Here is a 22,137-nt window from a genome sequence, read left to right as displayed (position 1 = left end):
CGTAAGTTAGTACACTTGGAATAAGACAAAACTAATATATTTGCACTTGAAAGTAGACCAAAAATACTTGGTAAGATTTTGTGTTTATTGCAGTGAAGAAAAACAAACTATTTCAAAAAGTTGTTTTCTATTTGGTTGGGACGATTGTGGTTAGTTAGTTAGTGGGCCGATCAAAATTATTTCAAGAGCCACAAGTGGCCCCCATGCCACAGTTTGGACTCCCCTGATATACCAGTAAACAGCTGCTGCTTCCTGTGTTTTTTCCTCATGAGCGCGCATTACCGTCCCTCTGAAAACAAACATCAGCCTGAATCCACAGCACTCATCCTGCAGCATACCACGCCTTCCTCCTCCTCCTCATCTTCCTCCTCCGCCAGCCTTTGGCTTGGAAACATAATGTGATCAGCATGCCAGCGGAGGCCCATCCAACCAAAAAGTGGGAGTGCTCCATCCCGCGAGCCGATTGGCTGTCCTGACACTAAGCAGATTGAGGGAGCAGTCTGCAGATCTGGGATTAGAGGTGGGTCTTTATGCACGCTGAATTGTGTTGCTTCATTGCATTAGGCCTTGTTCTCACTTCACCCTGCAGGATTCACCAGAAAAGACTCAACATTAAAGACTCGGCTTGTCTGCTTCTGAGCCTCCAAAATGGTTGTTCCTGAATCTGAAGGAGAGTTGTACCACCCTCCTCCTGACCTACAGAGGGATGCACATGTGCCTGATTTCAGCTCCTATTTGGGGATGTACAAGAAGTCTCTGGAGAATCCAGAAGGTAGGTCAGACTCCCCACTTCTCTGAGCCTCCAAACCGTTTCAGGCTGAGGATGATATACCCCATTTAACAAACACGCAAGAACCAAATAATCTTAAATTGACCCTCAGTAACACAACATGGAGATTAAAATATTAGTCTCTTAACTAAAAAATTGTCCTCAAGTAAGATTGGCACTACTTCAAAATATTTTTACTCAAGTAAAAGTAAAAAGTAGCTGTTCAAAACAATTACTCAAGATTAAAAAAGTATTTGGTAAAAAGTCTACTCAAGTACTGAGTGACTGATCAAATTATCAATCATTCCATATTTAAAAATTACACCATCAGATGGATCAAGTGGAAATTTTGGTATTGTAAGGACAAAAACGACAATAATTCATTTAAGTAAAATAAAATTTTTCCAAATCAGTTTCTTTCAATAAAAAAAACTTATGAAGTTTTAACAAAAACTACAGGTGTGTGTCTGAGTCTGGTGGATTTTTGTTTAAAAAATAATTTGTTTTTCATGTAGAGAACCCGGGAATTTTAGTCAAGCGTAGTGATACTTCATAATAAAATTACTCGACTACAAGTAAAAAGTACACATATTAAAAATATTCCTAAAGGTACAGCATTTCAAAAAAGTTACTTAAGTAAATGTAATTGAGTAAATGTAACTAGTTAATACCCAACTGTGCTCTTAACTCTCTTATTGTTGTCTTCTTTGTTATAAAGCTTCATTTTATGTCAAATTAAAAACTCTGGGTGTTTTGAGTTGTTTACAGATTCTGAAAATTTGGAGTCTAAACTTTCCAATTATGTCAAACACACGTAAATCAAAAAAGAAATCTTGTTGTGTGCATTAATATTTTATTTGCAATTTAAAAACATAATAAAAGAAAAATAAACTTTCGTTGCTTTGACACAAATAAATATCATCTGCACCACTAAATATAAAAATTATCCATCCATTTCTATCAACTGTATTTATTTGTTGATTAAATCAGTTTAATAGACACAATAACTGCTGACGAGTGATCAGAGCATTATAAGCAAGCAAAAAAAACAAACAGTTCTTCTCACCAGACACGTTAACGGCACAGAGCCGTTCAAAAGAATCGAATCGTTAGCTAAATTACACATCTATACTCCCAGAAGGTATAACTTAGCTTTCTCCGATCATTTAAGTTGTTTTCTCTTCAGTTTGTCTTTTGAGTGACCTGCTTTTAAGCCACTTATCCATTATTATTGTAATAATGGATAAGTGGCTAGTAAGCTAGTTGTAGCGTCGCACTTTGAGCTGACGTCACGGTAAAATAAACAGCCGTTTACCTGCAGTACCTCGAGGACCACTAGGGGGTGCCCGCGGACCACCGCAGCTTGAAAAAAACTGCTGTATTTCATTACATTTCACCCTAAAGCGAGTCCTAAAATGTGAATCTATTTCAGCGTTCTGGAAGGAGGTTGCAGATGAGTTCTTCTGGAAGAAACCAGCCACCGGTCCAATGCTTCAGTACAACTTTGACGTGACAAAGGGCAACATATTCGTCAAATGCATGGAAGGAGCCAAAACCAACATGTGCTATAACGTCTTGGACAGACATGTGAGGGAGGGGAACCTCGGCGAAAAGGTCGCCTATTACTGGTAAGCAAAAAGTAAAAAATACAAACCGCCAGGGTAAAAAATACAAAGGTACTGATTTGAACTTTGTCCGATATTCCAGTCAAAACCAACTGCTTGTTTTTATTAATTAAATATTGTTTATATTGACGATAAATTATTGCGATCAACGATAATATTGATGTTTTGAGACTATTTTCAAGTTATATAATGGTAATGGTATAACAACGCAAGGACACATTCTCAAAAATTAATGTTAGATTCTAATTCATATTTAACACTGGAACTGGAAGACATTTTAATCATCAAAAATAAACAAAACAACAAACAAAATTAATTATAAAATGACTGTAAACAACATTGTCAGTCAAATAAACAGGTAGGTGAGGCCAAAGCACCAGACTGAAGACTTTTGCTATCCAGTTTTTGGTAGAAAGATAAAAACAATAAATAATGCAAATAAAAATCATTAAATTTGTTTTGTTGTATCATGTGATTAATTGAATTATTGCAACCGGAAACTAAACCATTGTTTAGTTCCATTTTAGCGTTTATTAGCTGTGTTGGTAGATTTTATTTTTTCATACTTTGGTAAATTTTTAGGCGCAGAAGTCAAAAAGTAAATGTTTTGTGAATAATAACACATCGGGAACAAACTCAACAGTATTAAAAAAAAAAAAAAACTAAAAAAAACCCTATGCAATTATTGTTTATTATTGTTGCCAGAGTCAGTTTTAACCAACTGACTGGCGTTTTTTCCCCAACTTTTGCTGCCGCCATTTTGCAGACTAGCGTAGCGTAGCCGCCAGCAGTAATTTGCCGACAACTGACATAAACTGCTTGTGTGTGAAAAAGAGAAATAAAATCATAAACATCTACAATTTCAGTAAGTTTTAGTTTTTTTAAACACACAGTATAATTCCAGTTAGTTTTCCCCATTAATTACAATTTTAATTTATTTCAGTTAACAAAATTGTTTTCTCATCTTCAGTTTTTGTTATTTTGTTAGTTGTAGTTGCTTAGTTGTCCCACTTTACATCGTTTTCAGCTTTTTATCTACCTGCTGTACAGTCTATTGTTTCCGCAACAATACATGAAGGCAGATATTTGCTTTGTCAACTGCAGAAGCTTTTGCAAACAAGAAGCAGTTGCTCTACCAGCTCAGCAGCATAGGGGTTCAGTGGAACTTGGCCACACTGCAGATCATCCAAGCATTTTAATACTGTTTGCACCAAATAAAACAAAACCCCACACATTATATGTGCTGGCTGCAAACGCTTTTCCTGCACAGTTTCCAGAAGCGTAGAACGGTCGATCTGCTAGCTTACAGTGACTGCTGCATGGTTTGTTTTGACCATCATCTAAACTGTTATGACTAAAGGTTGGATTTTGATGACAGAAAGTATTTAAATATCTGATTAAGGGTTTAATCAGACAAAACATAACAACAAAGGGAAGTGCAGAAATGTGTAGGAAGACGTTTAGCTGAAAAATATTCCAGACACAAAGTATTTTGACTCTTTCACAGCTATTGTACCTTTAATCACATGAACAAAACACTTTATATTAAGATAAAATGAAGTAAATTTAATAAATAAATAAATAAATTTACAATTCCTCTCTTGCATCAGGCTTTAAAGAGTGATATACAACTACAGCGCTAGATAGCTAGCTGTCTGCTTGGCTATCTAGCTGCATATCTAGCTAGCTAGATAGCGAAGTAGATAGCATTCTAACCTGGTAACCACCTAAATTGCAATCTAATTATCTGTTTAGCTTGCTACATAGAGCCATCTAACTATCTGTCAATTTAACACTCCAAATTAGCTAGCTTTCAAGCTAGACATTAGCTTAGGTAGTTAGCTGTATGGTTAGCCAAGCTACATATAGACATCTATTGAAAATGGGAAAAAGCTAATTACAGTAGAGATAGCTACAGTAGAGACTTTTTTTTAACTTATAATTTAATCATATTTATTAACATTTATAGTCTTAAACCTACTTACATTAAGCTACATTATTATGACAAAATTGATCAAATTTGTGTAATTTAATATCAATATCAAGCACAACTATATAGAGGAAAAAATGAGACTGAAGCAGAACAACAAATGACAACATGGTGCAAAATTCACTACATTCACTCCCAAATTTGAGGGTTTTATTCAGATTAAAGCAATTTTTAATGCAAAAAGAGAATTTGAAGAAAGTTATGGAAGGGCAACAGTTGTTTAAGGATAAAAAAAATGGGTCAAATAAATAATGTCATCATTTCTGTTATGTAACAGTAACACACTAACTGGGCTACTGAACATATTTTGTAAATAACAGCTGCTTTTATTTTACTGTAAAGTCAGAAAGTTTGAGATTTCAGAGATGTTACATTTGCCATTCCATCACTGATTCCTCATTTATTCCATCATATTTTCAGCCTGATTGTTTTTGCAGCGCTCTGTCCTACATTAGTTTTACTATGAATCTGTCTGCTGCCTTGCAGGCACAATGACAAGTGGTTTTGTAAATAGCTGTCCTGACAAACATCCAAGCCAAATATAGACTTAGTAACAACTGGACCTGATTGACTCCACTATGAACTCCATGCTCTCACAATGCTGCACTGCGTCACCATTTTGATAATTTACCTGTTTTATGTGCACTAATGCAGTTTCCTGACTAATAGATGCTGATTCTGTCCCTCTCTGGTTCAGTCAATATAATAAAACCTCTATGTTTTCAACGAGTATTCAGAGTAAATCTCACGTTATTTTTGCCAGCACACAGGATCTTCAGAATGCTACATGAATCAAATACAGAAATAATCGTTTTGTTGTTTTTACAGGGAGGGGAACTCACCTGAACATCACACGAGTATCACCTACAGCCAGATGCTGAGTCACGTCTGCCGCTGTGCCAATGTGCTCAAGAGGATGGGTGAGAAAGTCACCACAGCAAAATTCTATACAATATTGAATTACTGACAGTAAATCAATGTAAAAAAAACTCACGTATTGAATGTAACTTTAAAGTAACATTAAACTAAACTACATTTTTGTTGATTTTACTCTGCTTCCCATTGTTATTTGCTAGCTAGAACACCAGTTAGGCATTAATTAGGCTATCTAAATAATGTATTTAGATATAAAGTGTCTTATGTCAGAAGCCTTTTCAGAATATAATATTGTTGAATTAAATTTGAATTTAACTAACGTAGATATGCTTCTAACTTTCTAGCTACCCAAGTAATGAGATAGCTAGCTAGCTAATTACAAAGCTTGAAAATCATTAGCTATATAGCTAGAAATGTAACTATAATAAAGCTAATTACATTGAATAATTAGCAATCTATCCATCTCATTACTTAAATAGTTAAGTACTTAGCTTGCTAGCTTTACACATGTAGCGATAATTTATATAGCTAGGTAGCTATATAGCCAATAATATTGCTAACTAAAGAGAGCTAGGTAAATGCCACGCTAAAATGCTGGCTATCAACATTAGCAATAAAACATTCATACGTTAAAATAAATTTTATAGTTTAAAGAATATAAGTCTATCTAAGAACAGATGGCTATCTGGCTATCTCCCTAGTTTGATATGTAGCAAGCTGTCTACCTAGCTTAATCTGTAGCTAGCTGTCTAGCCAACTTAATATGTAGCTAGGTGGATAGCTAGCTAAGCTACAGACCATCAAGAGTAGCTATAAACTGTCTGAATATCTTACGTTATTATTAATTTTGTAACGCAAAGAAATGAGACCAAAATAACTTTTTAAACTTCTTTTCCACATTTAATAAGATAAATATGATGCATTACTAAACTGATATATCTGTGAGGGGAATAATGTAAAATGATTTAAAAAATAAATAAAATACTTCTTGCCATTTGATCCAATTCTGGCATTAAGTTTTCTTGGTGAGAAGTCGATCAGCAGCCCAGATCCCAACTATTCGTTGTCATATTAAGCTACATAATTCAGCCTTAGCTGAACTGTTCCTCTGACAGACGTTGTTTTTAAACTTAACCCTTAAAACTTAAATAATCGTGTTTCTGTGTTTGCTTAACCAGGAGTGAGAAAGGGAGACAGAGTGTCCATCTACCTTCCCATGATCCCAGAGCTCGTCTACACCATGCTGGCCTGTGCCCGGATAGGAGCCGTCCACTCTGTGGTGGTGAGCATGGCCGCCTGCTCAGGCTGTAAAATGAGCAAGAAAACATGGACCATGCACACAAACCTCCTCCTCTGGCTGGGTATATGCTGATTAAAAAGGCTATTTTAAGCGTTCGTAGCTAGATTTTGTCCTAGAAGAGTTCAGGCGAAGCCGTAATTACCAGAGTGGAGGAGCAACAGACTTCAGTTGGGTGTAAAACTGCAGCGCGGTGAAAAGTTTTCTATAGTTTCATATTGATTTATGGTGAATGAGATTCATTTAGAAAACAATCAGACCCTGGTCTGAGAGAAGACCGGAGTCACTGGGAAAAAAGAAAGAAAAATCAGATTTTAATCTCACAGTTCAGAGAATTTTGACTTTCGGAATTTTGATTTAAAAATCAGAATTCTGATTATGATCTCAGAAGTCTCAGAATTTTGACATTGAAGTAGAAATTCTGAAACTAATTTAATTCTGATTTTAATTTCAGAAATCTGACATTAAATTTGCCTGCCATGATAAATTTAGCTGAACAATAAAATTTCCCAAAACTTATTGCATTAAACAATAATATTGCTGTTTTTGAGACCATTTTTGAAGTAATACAATCATTATGTTGGAAGAATAATGCAAGAACACATTCTTAAAAATCAATAAACTTTAAATTATAATTGACACTAGAACTTGAAGATATTTTAAATATTTAAAATAAACAACTTATGACGTTTCTGTAAACAAAATTATCCTTCAAAAAAAGGGCTAGTCGATAAAGTAGCAGACTGAGGACTTTTGTCGTCTAATTTTTGGTAGAAAAAGAAAAAAAATAGAGCTTATTTTAATTTGTCATGTGATTAATTGATTTATTGCAACAGGCCTAGTTGGGTAAAAACACAAAACTGGGGGAGCAAAAACAAACTCCATAGTTTAATCAAATTAAAAATCAGTTTCTCTTTAAAAATCACTTTTCCCTCCTGTGAAAATCCAAATAGAAATTTTTGATCTCGTTTTGTTTTCTAAAGACATTTCTGCTCCATTCCCACATGGTAAGTTGATGCTGTCCTCATTTATACAAACAACCATGCTCTGCCCCCATTTCCAGAGAGAAACCCTCCGTTTCTGCCGGCGCAGACTGCCAGCAGTTATCAGCTGTTTTCTGTGTGAATGCAGAACTGACAACACCTGCACTCAGTAAATGGGTCAGACACGACTGGCTGCTTCCAGCTCGGGAAGCTATTTTAGCGATTTAACCTTCCCCGTCCAGGCGTAGGTTAGCGGCCGTGTTAAAAATAAACGCAGCCCTCCAAGGTGAACTCTGCGTGACCAACAGAGGCCTGATCCTGTCGCATTTTCTCCCAGGTTTGAGCCAATATGTATTTATTATTATTGTTCCGGTCGGGATTGTTGCTGATCATTGTGAATAATCGTGAAGATACTCAGACTCAGACGAGTCGACGCAGCGACATTCTGCTGAGTCCAGAGTCTGACATGACCTGAAGCGATGCCATCAACGCTGAAACTTTACACTCCATGAACTGCCAACCCTGAGAACAAGATGGCAGCCGTCTAAAGGAGCAGCTACCGGACGGCTCGTTATGCAAGATTAGACACGGTTACGCAGCTATAAATGGGAATAAGAGAAGGTCTTCTCTTTATTTATATAAATAAAGGCATGTGGGTCAAACTTAAATCAAAAGTATTCGCAGGCCAGAAGAAGAAATAAAGAATAAAATCATTAAAAACGATAGTGATAACTATATTTATCTATTTATAGTAAATAGATAAAAATGTAATATTTCAAATAAGCAAATATTTTTTGTGGGAAAAGAGATGAATGTTAGTGGCATACTAGCAAAATAGAAAATTAAATTATGGGAATAAATAGAATAACATCTACTAGTATTATGAATATAAAGTAATACTTTTTATTAGGAGAATAAAATCCTAATATGACTTTATTCTCATTTTATGACTTTATTCTCATAGTTTCACAACTTTATTTTTGTAAAATTATGACTTTATTCCTGTAAAATCATACCTAATTTTACATTGTAAGAAGATTTTAATTTAACAACAGAAAAATAAATATTGAACATATGTAGAACAGCGTATACATATAAATCAGAATAAACAAACCTACTTCAGGACCTTGACGATTAATAATAATTGGTGCGAAAACAAAAATAGTGTAGAGAATTATCCAGAAATGTTTGAGACCTGAAGTAAAACATTTAATTTGTGGCAGTGAACAGTGTGCAGAGAGAGGAAATAAGATTTTCTCCTCCTTTTCTAATCCAGCAGGTGTCTAGACTGCGACTGAAATGCAGACGACCACAGCAACGTGTCAGAAAGTTCCAGTTTTGAATGCAAATGCTCGGCTGCAGCCCGCCTGCTGCAGCAGCAGCCGAGCTGCAGCAGCGTTACGTTCCCAGGCTCTGAGCCGTCAAAACAAAGTGTAAAAAAAGAAACAGCTGATGGGAAAACTCCAACACTCCACCGATGAATGACTAATTTAACCTCACAGTTGAATGTAATTAGTGTTCAAAACACCCGAGTAGGAGGTAAAACCAACAGTTTAAGGCAATAAAGTCTCAGATTTGTTCATCCAGCAGATCTAGATGTCTGTAATTAGAGATAAAAATAAGATGTGTGCCGATTTTGTTAAAAACTTAACTTCTTTAGAGATGCAACTAACAATCAATTTAGTAATCAAGCATTCTATCGATTATTTTTATGATTAATCGATTATCCTGACGATTGATTATCCTGATGATTAATTGGTTAATCGCATTTTTAAAAATCCACATTCTGCAGATTTTTAATTTAAACATTTAAACATTTCTTATAAAATACTTGAAATACATTCAAAGATGCAATTAAAAAAATCATTTGATTAATATTTTAAAAAGGAAAATAAACATATTATTACCAAAAAGCCAGTGAATGCTCGACTTTATGTATTAGTTTTCAGTTTGGTGTTTTGGTCTCAACTAGCTAATTTTGTTTACAGAGACTTCACAGTTAATTTTCTGTTGTTTCTGTTGTATTGTTTATTTATTTTGGATATTTAAATGCCTTCCAGTTCCAGTGTAAATTGTTCATTAGAAATAAAAGTTCATTTATCTTTTAGACTGTGTTTTTGTATTATGATTCTGCCATTAGCATTATATTACTTGAAAATGGTTTCAAAACTACAATATTAACGTTTATTGCAATAACTTCTGAGACAATTTATCGTCTAGTAAAGTTAGTTATCATGACAGGCCTATAATGATTTCAAAAATCAATTAATCGCGATTAATCATTTCAGAATCATTATTATTCTTTCAAGTAGCCCATTTTTGAAGGGCAGTTTTGTTTACAGAGACTTCATGATTTTTCATAATCTATTTCATTAGTTTTTTTCTGTTTTGTTTATTTTGGATATTTAAATGTCTTCCAGTTCTAGTGTTAAATGTTAATTAAAATTTAAAGCTTATTGATCTCTAAGAATCTGTTCTTGCATTATAATTCTGCCATTAGCATTATATTAGTTGAAAATGGTTTCAAAACTACAATGTCATAATTTAACGCAATGACTTCTGGGACAATTTAGCGTCCAGTACAATTAGTTACCGTGACAGGCCTCTTGACAATTATTTCACAAATAAATTAATCGCGATTAATCATTCCAGAATCATTATTATTCTTTCAACTAGCCCATTTTTGAAGGACAGTTTTGTTTACAGACTTCATAATTCATTTACGGTTGTTTGTGCTGTATTGTTTATTTATTTTGGATATCTAAAATGTCTTCCAGTTCCAGTTTAATTCTAATGTTTATTAGAATTAAGAGTTTATTGATCTCTGCGTAGGCAGTTGCATTTTGACTATGCCATTAGCAATATAGTTTGTTTGAAAATGGTTTCAAAACTACAATATCAGTTTACCGCAATAACTTCTGGGGCAATTTTTTTTTGACTGGCCTATTGACAATTATTTCAAAAACCAATTAATCATGATTAATCGCGATAAATCATTCTGGTATTCTTCTTCTTCTGTTCAGTTTGCAGGATTCTCCTCAGAGTCTCTGTGTGAGAGAATAATGGACGCCCAGAGCAGCGTTCTGGTCACAGCAGGTACGGTAGGCTACAGTCCTGCTGCAGCAACCCGCAGGCTGCAAAACGACACTCATCTGTTCGGTTTCACACCTCATCATACGCTGCACATCCCTCACCCACAGATGGTGTTTACAGAGGAGACAAACTGATCAACCTGAAGCAGATCTCCGACGAGGCGCTGGAGAAGAGCAGGGAGAAGTAGGTTTCCCAGTTCCCAGCAACCAGCCGTATTTACATAAGCCGCTGCCGGTAATGGGACGTAGAGTGCAGTCAGCTGCTATCAGAGTGGCTGCAAACAACAGACCGCCAGGGTTTTAGATTACCAGGTTGCCGGGCAACATGGAGCACTTAAATCCATCAGGAAAAGCCCGAGCTGCTCGTCTCCAATGGGAACGAGCGCCGGAGAGGGATGTGAGCGAAAAGGCAGAGCGAAAAGGCAGAGCATGCTGGGAAGGGTTATCAACTGAGGGACACAAAGAGTCACAGGTGCAGATGTGGGTTTGAGACAAAAGACTGGCACAAAACATGAAGCAGATGAAAATACGACGGAGACGAGATTTCAGGCCCTAATCAACTGTCTGTCGCATGTCGTGCATTTTATTTGTCAACATTGCAGCTGCGACTAATGATTATTTTAGTTATCGATTGATCCAACTTTTATTCTGACGATTAATCAGTCAATCTGATGATTAATCGATTAATCGGATATAAAAAATGTACATTCTGCAGATTTTTTATACATTAGAAATAAATTAAAATATGCAAATAAACAAATAATTTATTTCCATTATTAAAGAAAAACATTTTGTCTAAAAACAACTGAAACCTGCTCGACTTAACATCAGTACGTTTTTTATGTTTTGTATTAAATTATTTATAATTGGAAAAATTATAAATCCAACTACAGTTGGAGTAAAAAAAAAGTAGAATAAAATTAGAATAAAGTCAAAATTAGGACAATATATTACAAGAATAAAGTCGTATGAGTGTAAAGTTGAAATAACAAAAAAAAGCCGTAAAAATATCAGGATGGTCATAATATTTTGAGAATAAAATTATAATATAAGTAGAATGAAGTTTTATAACAAAGTGGAAATAAAACAAGAATAAAGTACATTTTTTGTAGAATAAAGTCATAATATGAATTTATTTTTGTATTATTTCCACTTTATTCTCACAACATTCTAACGTTATTGTTGTATTTTATATTATTTATATTTTTTATATTTATATTTTCTTAGAGTGGCTGGATTGTACGTCAGTAGATTTTTTTTAAATTATTTTTTACAAAAACTGAACCAGGTTAATGATCAGAGGCATCGTGGATATAAATCAAACTGAAATTATCTGACAAATCAAAATGAATATAAAAATCTTTGAAAGCAAAGCTGCTTGTTTGCTCACATGATTTTCTTTTCTTTAATTTTCCTCACAGAGGGTCGTCCAGCATCACCAAGTGCCTGGTGATAAAGCATCAAGCAGTCAGAGCTTCAAGCAACAAATTACAGGTCAGCATGTTGCAGCTTTATTCTTTAAAACTGAGCCACAAGGAAACATTTAGCTTTGGTAAAGTGAGCTTCTTCTTCTCTGTGTACAACCCATGTGAAAAACATCGTTTAATCTCATTTTATATTCATCAGCGTGACATATTTGGCTCATAAGAAAAAAATTACGAGTCATTATGAGAACAAATACAGCTTTATTTAAAAAGGAAAGCTCTATGAGAATGAAGTTGAAATAATACAAGAATAAAGTCAAAATATTGCAGCTATATTCTGGTAATATTTTGACTTTATTCTCAAAATAAGACTTTATTCTCACAGTACAATTTTATTCTTGTATTATTCCTACTTTATTCTTGCAATATGACAACTTTATGCTCGTACAACTTTATTCGTGTAATACTGTGACTTTATTTTCATAAATATTACTTTAGCCTCTTCATTGTATTTTATTTTTCTTAGTGTGACTCTAATATCCTGTCACACACATTAATTTCTACATCTATTCAAAACAATTAAATGTCCCAGAAAAAAACTTTTAAAATAATTTCTAGCCATTTGTGGCTGCGTGTTGTGATGCCTAATCAATTCAAAACATTGCTAGTTCAATAAACAAGAGCGCATTAAAACATCAGAACCAGTTTATCACACAAACAAGGAATTTGGCTTCAGACACTTTAAGCGAAGAATAATGGTATGGATGCAAGTTGATGAATTTAAATGTCGAGCAGGTTTGTGTTTTGTGAGTCCAGACTCCGTGGGACTCGGAGCGGGACGAGTGGTGGGACGAGGCGATGAGCGACTCCTCTGAGGACTGTGAGCCTGAATGGCTGGACGCCGAAGATCCGCTCTTCATCCTCTACACCAGCGGCTCCACGGGCAAACCTAAAGTAATGGATCTCGCCAAAGTATCTTCCCACAGTTTGTCAAGCTGAAGTCAGAGTTTATTACACGAAAACACAGCTTCTAAAAACAACCCCAGCACTTTGAAAAACAAACAATCCAGACATTTTTTGGCAATAAATAAGTTAATCTTTTTTTGGCTGTTTCAAAAACTTCAGGAATGAAATGTCACCTAGCAACCCCAGCAAAGCCCAGCCTGTTACCTAGCAACCAGAGCTCCAGCACGTTTGTTCAGCTGGTTTTACCGCTGTATTCGCTGAGCAATGGCTGCTGGAAAAACGATTGTTGTTGGTTGTGCAGGAGGCTCTACAGGACGCTACAGAAAACCTTGATCAGCTTCTCGTTTCTAATTCAGACCACCTCTGTAATCACAACAGGGTGTCGTCCACACCGTCGCCGGGTATCTGCTCTACACCTTCCTCACCTTCAAGTGCGTTTTCGATTATCACCATGACGACGTGTACTGGTGCACGGCGGACATCGGCTGGATCACGGGTCACTCCTACATAACCTACGGCCCTCTTGCAAACGGCGCCACCAGCGTCCTCGTGAGTGAACGTCAGAGTTTCGCCCCGACGCCAGGTTTTCCGCTCCCTACAGTCTAAATGCCGTCATGTGATTCCAGTTTGAGGGAATCCCAGTCCACCCGCATGTGGGCCGGTTCTGGGAGATCATAGAGAAGTACAAGGTGACCAAGTTTTACACAGCTCCCACCGCCATCCGCCTGCTGATGAAGTACGGACCAGAACCGCTGCAGAAGTGAGCTGCTGCCGTTTAACGTGTCCCTTTTTATGGAACATATTACTTAATATTAAATTGTAGTATTTTTTATTGTTGGTTTATTTTTTTTACTTCATAATTTTAAAACTTTTTTTCTTAATTTTTTGGTTGTTTTCCAACCTTGTGATAATAATCGGATCATAATCTTGTTTTTCTCTGCTCTGAATACAAATCACTTGTTAACGAGTTTTATTTAATTTCCCTTTGGGATCAAAAAATAATTTTTGGATTTGATTTTTTTTAATAGAATTTTTTTAATTTAATTTCCATTTTCTGTTTATTGTTAAATGACTTTTTCATCTTCATAGCAATTAGTCTTATGCATCCGTCTTTTTTTACTTCATAATATTGAATTTGTCTCATCTACTTTTTTTATCAGCGTTTTAGCCATTTAAATATTTACCATTTCTATTTTCTGCTAATTTCTTCATTTATTTCATAATTCATTTTATTTGTGGTTTCTCTTTTATTTATTTTGGATATTTGAAATGGCTTCCAGTTCCACTGTTAAATATTCATTAGAATTCAAAAGTTTATTTTTGAGAATGTGCTTTTTCATAATTACTAACATGTTATATTACTTCAAAATGACCCTAAAACAACAATATTATCGTTTATCACAGTAACTTCTGGAACAATTTATCGGCCAGCAGCAGTTGTCATGGTGACAGGCCGACAAATGAATAATATTACATATTGAGTAGATATAACCAATCAGTGTCAGATTTTTTTTGTTTTTCTTTATGTTTCCAGGTACGACCTCTCCACCCTGAGGATTCTGGGTACTGTGGGCGAGCCGATCAATCCCGAGGCGTGGCAGTGGTACTACGAGACGGTCGGCCGGAGGCGATGCCCCGTGGTCGACACGTTCTGGCAGACGGAGACGGTGAGCGGATCACACTGGATCGGATAACCAGAGCTAGATGCTGAATATTTTGGTGCCGTATTTTCATCCTCCGTTCAGTTTCCACTCTTCGTATTGATGCTTATCTTTGGTGTTTGAACTGTTAAATTAAGATTCACCTGGATTCCCACTAATTATGATGTCAGCTGCGAGTGGATATGTTGTGGTCGTTGTTAGATAATGTGTGTGTCGATGTGTTAGTGATGTTTTTAATTCTTCTGCAGGGAGGTCATGTCTTAACGCCTCTACCTGCCGCCACGCCTCTGAAACCAGGATCAGCTGTAAGTGACACGACTTGCTCTGATAAGTAAAACCTAAATGTTTAAAAGAGACAGAATATTACGCCAATGTTCATGAACTGCTTTGAATTTTTCCACATTTCTGCAATATTATGAATCAAGTAAATTAACCAAACATTTTTAACATTATTTCTGTAAGATATTTCTAAACCAAAAATTTTAAAAAATACTTACTTTAATAAGTGCTTCCATTAGCTGTTGCTAGATCCGACATATGGCAGATATTTATGTTTTCAGAACAGCTTCAGTTCAGGTTTTCATCGTTTAACGTTTTTCTCAAGGCAGCACTGGGAAGCTCTGGATGTTCAGATCAAAATCTGGACGTTTTAGGAGCTAAAAGCAACTTTAGACCTTCAGCTCTCATTCGTCTCAATTCACAATGAAGGTCTAATTAAAGAATAAAGGAGGATTCTTCATATAATCAAGAAAATTACAGACAATCCTAAGCGCCCTGTTAATGAGAATGTTAAATAACAGTGTCTTCAGTCAGAGGCTTCTTCTGATAAGCTGTAATACAGACTGTTACAGGAGATCCTTCAAATCTTGAACCCTTTCAGGCCCCACATCCACTGGATCAGACGTGACGTATTTCTGGGTTTAAACCAATGAAAAAATAATAGGGATTTTCTCATGTCAATGATTCTTGTTACATTTTATTGGTCAATAAGAAACTAATCAGTAATTTTTAAATTTTAACTTGATATTAATGAGCTTCAGGCATATCACTTGCTCCAAAGCATCTATTTTACATCAAAATTATAAATTTGAATTCATGGTAGCATTTGAATTTATTTTTAAAATATTTTCAATCATTAAATTGTAGGATATTTGTCAGTGTTGAATGTCCATTCCAATGGACATCGGGAGTTGGGTTTATTCAAAGTTTATTTATTTAGTTTTCCCATGTAAAGAAGAAAGTATCTAACATTTTATAGCTTGTAATCTCATGGTAATTTTTTATGAGTATTAACTGTCAGACTTTCTTGAACTACTTGAAAAAAAAATTTAAAATTTTTTCCATTTAGTTCATTGCTCTAGGGCAGGGGTGTCAAACTCCAGTCCTGAAGGGCCGCTGTCCTGCAGTTTTTAGATGTGCCACAGGTACAAAACACCTGAATCAAATGGCTTAATTACCTCCTCAGTTCTCCAGAGCCTTGTTAATTACTTAATTATTCTATTCAGGTGTGGTGCAGCAGAGGCGCTTCTAAAAGTTGCAGGACACCGGCCCTCGAGGACTGGAGTTTGACACCCCTGCTCTAGGGGAGTAAAAATTAGTTGGATAAAATATTTTTTGCTGTAGATGAAATTCAGGTTAAAGAAACCTGCATAACAAGAGTCACATTTAATTTCCATTTGGGATTAATAAAGTATTTTTGAGTTGAATTTAACTTAAGGGGGGGATTTCTGAATGAAAGAACTGAATTGTCTTATTTCATATTTCAGACATTTCCTTTTTTCGGAGTAGAGCCGACCATTTTGAACGAACATGGAGAAGAAGTGGAAGGCCAGGCTGAAGGTTATTTGGTAAGCTTCCCAGCAGAACCAAACCATTCTGGGTTTCAAATCTGACTTTTAGGAAAGGTTTTCATTTCTAAATTTAAAGCTAAAAGCTTATTAAACTGCGAATTTAAATGTTGTGCATGAGTAAACGCTTCTCTCTTCCTGTCGCAGGTTTTCAGAAAGCCCTGGCCGGGAATAATGCGCACAGTTTATGAAAACCACGAACGCTTCGAAAACACCTACTTCAATAAATTCCCTGGCTTTTATGTGACTGGTGACGGTGAGTCGTCAAAATAAAATATTCCCATAGCTCCGTTTCTCACAAGGTCACGGATATTTGGTTTTTAAAGCTCTTCTGGAGGTGATGCAGCTTGTCTTCTCCTCTTCAGGCGCCAGGCGGGATAAAGACGGATACTTCTGGATCACAGGGAGGATAGATGACATGTTGAACGTGTCGGGTAGGTTTCAGAAAGTCACACCTTCCCTCTTGTCGACCTTGTGCTCAGTTTGACTTTGGCTACACTCACAGAAGTCAAATGTGAATTCAAGCTTTTCAACAACAACAAAAAATCCGATTTGTGAAACTTTCATATGTCTCTAAATCAGTTAAGTATCTGATTGGTCTCAAGGCATCTGCAGTCTGAACGGTCATGTCGCATTTTATCCAACCTTTATGTCGTTGTTGTGAGACAAGCATCATAAGTCGGCACCAGAAGAAGCAAGACGCGCAAAATATTTACGTAAACATACAGAGTTGACATTCTTAGCTAGCAAATGCGACCCATATCAGACTTTATCACGGAAGTCTGAGCAGCCCAATCCCAATCTTTTCACTCCAAAATATCCAATCTGTGCCACTTCCATATGTGGGATTAAATCTGATAAATTTTGGGAATGCAACAATACAGATGTGTCGGGATTAGAATCGGCCAATATCCACCCAATACAGAAAAACAGCCTGAATTAGCTTTAAATGTTTCTTTTTTTTGTGCTTAAATATTGTTTAATCAAATCAAAGTGTTTTTTTATCCATTTACCACCAAATTGCATTAGTCCACCAGTTTTACTGTGATCGTGGAAATTTATGCAAAATCAACAAATAGTCAATTTTATGCATAATTTTAAGTTTATTGAAAATTTTCCAAAAAATAGTCAAAAATATTGCTTTGAAGTGATGCCAACTCCCGTCTGTAAGTGGCAGTATATTCTACACAAGTCATAGTCTGCGATCGATTATTTGCATGCAATTAAGACACATTTACCATCATGCACAAGTGCAAATATTGTAAAATTCCTTGCAAATATTTCTAAATTAATCTATTGCTAAAAACTACAAAAAAAGGCAAAATTATCAAACTCATCAAATGCAGAGACAGTTTTAAACGTTTATCTGGTTTATCGATATATTCTGGCACAACCGGCTCTTTAATAACATTTGCGATCTTAATGTGGCAGAAATTGAAAGCGAGTTTGATGCCCCTGCATGAACAGCTCCATCCATTATTACTTCGGTAAACAGCTGTGTGACGTCACCGTTCTTCCTCGGCGCACGCGGGCGGGTCGCTCTAAAAGCTGTTATCGTTCACACAGAAGTGACATTGTGTGTGTTTTTGTGTCGTCCTCCAGGCCACCTCATGAGCACAGCGGAGGTGGAGGCGGCGCTGACACTGCACTCGGCCGTGTCGGAGGCCGCCGTGGTGAGCCGACCTCACCAGGTGAAGGGAGAGTCCCTCTACTGCTTCGTCACCCTCAAAGACAGCTGGGAATTTGACAAGAAGATGGTGGCGGAGCTGAAGATGCTGGGTGAGGCTCAAACCCAAACATGGGGATATTGGTGGGAGAATATAGCTCATGCTATTGATTGAAGATACATTTAAAAATATATATTTTAATTATACTGATTTTTCTGCAGCCTGATAATTACTCTATTAATTACCCTCTTCAATAAACCTTTAAATCAGTGTTTCTCAAACTCAGGACCACTTACCCCATTTAACAAACACTCACTGACCACCTAACTAGAAACTGCCCACGCAATAACACAACATCTTTATACAACCTGAAAAGAAAGTATTAGTCTCTCAACTCACTGTTTTTGTTCCTCCTCAAGGKGGCGCTGGTTTTTAAATGTGACGGGCCACAATAAAACCATGAACAAGTCGACTTGGGATGTTTTGAGTTATTTACAGATTCTGAAAGTTTCTAGTGATGGAAAACACATGGAAATCAAAAATAGTTCACTAGTGATGTTTTAGGGCTATTTGTAGCTTGGAAGCATAATAAAAGAAACATAGATTTGAGTTGCTTTGGCAAAAATAAACATTTTCTTTCAGCCAGTAGTCAATCAGTCAACATGAATAGTTTTATTTTAGGTGTTAAGATGCAGTTGGTCAGTGTAGGGCACAGTACTGTTCACACATCGTCATGTCGCATTCAACACACCGGTGTCTTCAGGCTTTCCTTTTAGTGACCCGGCCTTGAGCCACTTATCCATTATTATTTTTAAACACAATCCTTTGGTAAGCTAGCTGAGCGTCGCACTTTGAGCTAACGTCACTGTAAATAAATGGTTGTTTACATGCAGAACTTCGTGACCCACCAGTGGCCCGCAGACCACAGTTTGAGAAATACTGCTTTAAGGATATAAAATACAAAACACAATGTTCGAAATGTGATATTTGATACACAATATACAACATGCAATATACCATGGAAAATGTGCAGTAAATCAAGGACAACATGGAGTAAATGAGGTAAAATATGGAATATACAATATCTGCCAGAACATATACAATGCTATATATATGACTAACAATGTGCAGCACACCATTTGTGATATATAATACCCGATTCATGATATCTGATATTCAGTTAATACTGCTGGATACATTATTTAGCTTTATAGCCAACAAAACAGCGAGCACCGACTAAACATACATCATATTTTAGATTTTATGAATCCAAGCAAGACGTATCGTACAAATAAACACAGATTGGCGTTTATTGGACACTGATGTACAGGTAAAAATAGCTGTAAGAATTTGAGTTTTCTGTGTGCTTATTTTTAGGTTTTGTTTCTTGTGAGTCTCTGTGCTGCCCTGTCTTCCCCCTTGATTGTTCCCAGCTGCGTCTCGTTCCCCTGATTACCTCCTGTGTATTTAAGTCCACCTGTTGTCTTTGTCTCTTGTCGGGTCCTTGTCTAACGTCTGTCCCTTGTCATATGTCACGGTTGTTTGTCTGTCAGTCGTCACAAGTCTGCCGTGCTGCCTGTTCCTTGGACTGTTCAGAGCTAAATTCTCATCATTAAAATCATCTTTTCATCTACATCCTGGGTCTGCCTGCGTTCTGCCTCACCACCAACACTGCACTTCGTGACAATAGCTTCTTTTAACTAGAATGTTCCTTTTTAATGATAAATACTCAAGATCTAATATGCATTAAAAAATATCCCATTTGTGTCTTTGTTGAAAGTTTGGTTCCGCCATAAATGATGCCTGAAAAGATTAAATAGACAGTTAAAACTTTTTATACAATGCAAATTCAATCCAGTTTGCTTATAATAACATTTAAGTAATTAACACAATTAACTCAATTATTATTCACTTTATACCTTAAAAAAAAACAATTAAACATCTAAAAAAACAGACGTTTGTCTTTTTCATTAACTTAAACATACTTAAAAATTAAATCTCAAACTCAATTTATAGCATTTAGCTAATTTAAATCAAACAGAACACTGATACGTTTCTTTAATCATTTTTAAGGTTAAATAAAAAATATTCTTGTTTTTGTAATAATATCTTCTAGAGTGTCCAGAATAAAAGGTTTGATTAATGAACTGGTGTAGCTTCATAAACAAGTTAAAAATGTAAATTTTAAGTTCTTGTTGGGTATAAAATACGAGCAAATAATGCTTTTATATATAAAACAATAACTTGCTATCAATAATGTCCTAAAACAGAAATTATATCAAGTTATATTCAAAAATAATTGTTTATTTCTCACCTTTTTTGCGTCCTCTTCTTAGTAAGAGAGAAAATCGGACCAATCGCCACACCAGACTTTATTCAGAATGCCCCGGCGCTGCCGAAGACGCGTTCAGGTAACGTCTGCTTCTTTCTCCTCTTCGACCATTTCCCAATAAACACTCAACTCCTCCTCATCCTCCTCCTCTTCTTCAGGAAAGATAATGAGGCGAATCCTTCGGCAGATCGCGCGCAACGAGAAGGACCTGGGTGACCTTTCCACGCTGGCCGACCCCAAGGTGGTGGAGGTGTTGTTCAGCCAGAGGAGTGAGGCCGCCGCCTGAGGAGGCGCTCAGACGTGTAGAAAATAACTTTTAAAGTCAAAGAAAATGTTTTTATTGTAGATTTTTGGGCCAAAATATTGCAGATTTTATTGAAGTGATTTATTTTCCTGCTGACACTTTATGTATATTTCCACATTAATCCAGCCATAATAAAGCGTGTCATCCTTTTTTTGTTGTTGCACCTTTATTCTGAGCGGCTAAATGTCGCCCCTATGTGGCAGGAATCGACCTCTGCAGCTGCTGCCTGAAAACGCCACTCTGCCTTTTTCTTGCACAACAATGCAGAAAATTTCAGGGAAATTAATATATGAAATGGCGCCTTAAGGCAAGAGAGTGACATTATCTAGAAATTAGAAACTTAAGATGATTTAAAAACGACAAAAAAGAAGAAAAAAAGATTTGTCTCCGTTATGCTTTCAGGAACACAGAGGAGAAAAGGAGGAGAAAACGGAGATGTTGCATCATTACCCCCAGCAGCCGTGCTGCTTGTAACCATGGCAACTGTCTCCTCCTCCTCACATCTTCATCCCACCCTCCTCTCTTTCTTCATGCAGATGCTTGGTAACCCGGCAGCTCCAGGCCGGGTTTTTTAGGGAAAAAAAAAACAAAAAACATCCAGATGAATAAAAATAAACGAAGTTCAAACATCAGATATTTGAGCTGAAATTTAAATAAAATTGAATTAATGAATAAATTAATTAATTTAGTTGTATTCATTTAATTTAGATTAATAAAGTTTCTATCTATTTAAGTGGCAGCATAAAAAAAAGTACAAAATAATTAAGAAATAAGAGTTTATTACATTTTTCTTTGGAATCAAAGTTTATTTGAATTTACACTTAAGCTTAAAAGCAAGTAAGAAATTGTAAAAAAAAAATTCCATAAATTTTTCAAACGTTTCACTTTAATTTGATCCATTTTTCTTTATTTTAATTTAACTTTATTTTATATCTACTTAAATAATCCATTTGAATTTTTCCAACGTTTTTTGTTTTCAACTTGTTAATTTTGTCTTACATTGGATCTATTTGTCCGTTCCTTCTGGACTTATGTTTTCATTTTAAAACATTTTTAAAATATTTTTTTTATTCATATTTTTCAGTGTAATAAATTTATTTTTACCGTTTTTCTGTTTCTTTCTATTTAATTAATTTTGAGTGTATATTCACGTATTATTTATTTATTTATTAATGCAGGCCTAATTAGTTTTTAAGCTTTGTCATAAATACTTATTTACTTTGTAAAACTATATTTTTATAGCCAAATCTACAACAGTAATGCAAAAAATTTTAATTATTCCTCGTGATTAACATATAGTAATG

General features: G+C 35.7%; 1 protein-coding gene across 1 annotated transcript; it reads left to right on the top strand.

Moving 5' to 3' along the window:
* Positions 1 to 54: 54 nt before the first annotated feature.
* acss2l (acyl-CoA synthetase short chain family member 2 like) lies at positions 55 to 20,984 on the top strand. The gene is made up of 19 exons (XM_008434321.1): positions 55 to 520; positions 590 to 772; positions 2,202 to 2,397; positions 5,213 to 5,304; positions 6,439 to 6,542; positions 10,564 to 10,636; positions 10,741 to 10,816; positions 12,054 to 12,126; positions 12,873 to 13,010; positions 13,401 to 13,571; positions 13,649 to 13,782; positions 14,557 to 14,689; positions 14,932 to 14,988; positions 16,450 to 16,530; positions 16,678 to 16,786; positions 16,896 to 16,964; positions 18,133 to 18,309; positions 20,534 to 20,608; positions 20,688 to 20,984. Exons 2-19 carry the CDS (start codon positions 649 to 651, stop codon positions 20,813 to 20,815), a joined length of 2,010 nt encoding a protein of 669 aa, XP_008432543.1. The 5' UTR covers positions 55 to 520; positions 590 to 648; the 3' UTR covers positions 20,816 to 20,984.
* The last annotated feature ends 1,153 nt before the right edge of the window (positions 20,985 to 22,137 follow it).

Source organism: Poecilia reticulata, linkage group LG17, assembly GCF_000633615.1.
Source record: "Poecilia reticulata strain Guanapo linkage group LG17, Guppy_female_1.0+MT, whole genome shotgun sequence".
Lineage (NCBI taxonomy): Eukaryota > Metazoa > Chordata > Actinopteri > Cyprinodontiformes > Poeciliidae > Poecilia > Poecilia reticulata.
The sequence above is the reverse complement of the archived record's forward strand: the minus strand, read 5'-3'. Positions and strand labels throughout refer to the sequence as shown.

What these genes read in the sequence shown, in the direction of transcription:
- acss2l (XM_008434321.1), top strand. Translation starts at nt 649, where the DNA reads ATGGTTGTTCCTGAATCTGAAGGAGAGTTGTACCACCCTCCTCCTGAC. An exon ending in GTCTCTGGAGAATCCAGAAG is followed by an intron (nt 773 to 2,201) that starts GTAGGTCAGACT and finishes AATCTATTTCAG; the next exon opens with CGTTCTGGAAGGAGGTTGCA. An exon ending in CTCTGAAACCAGGATCAGCT is followed by an intron (nt 14,989 to 16,449) that starts GTAAGTGACACG and finishes TTCATATTTCAG; the next exon opens with ACATTTCCTTTTTTCGGAGT.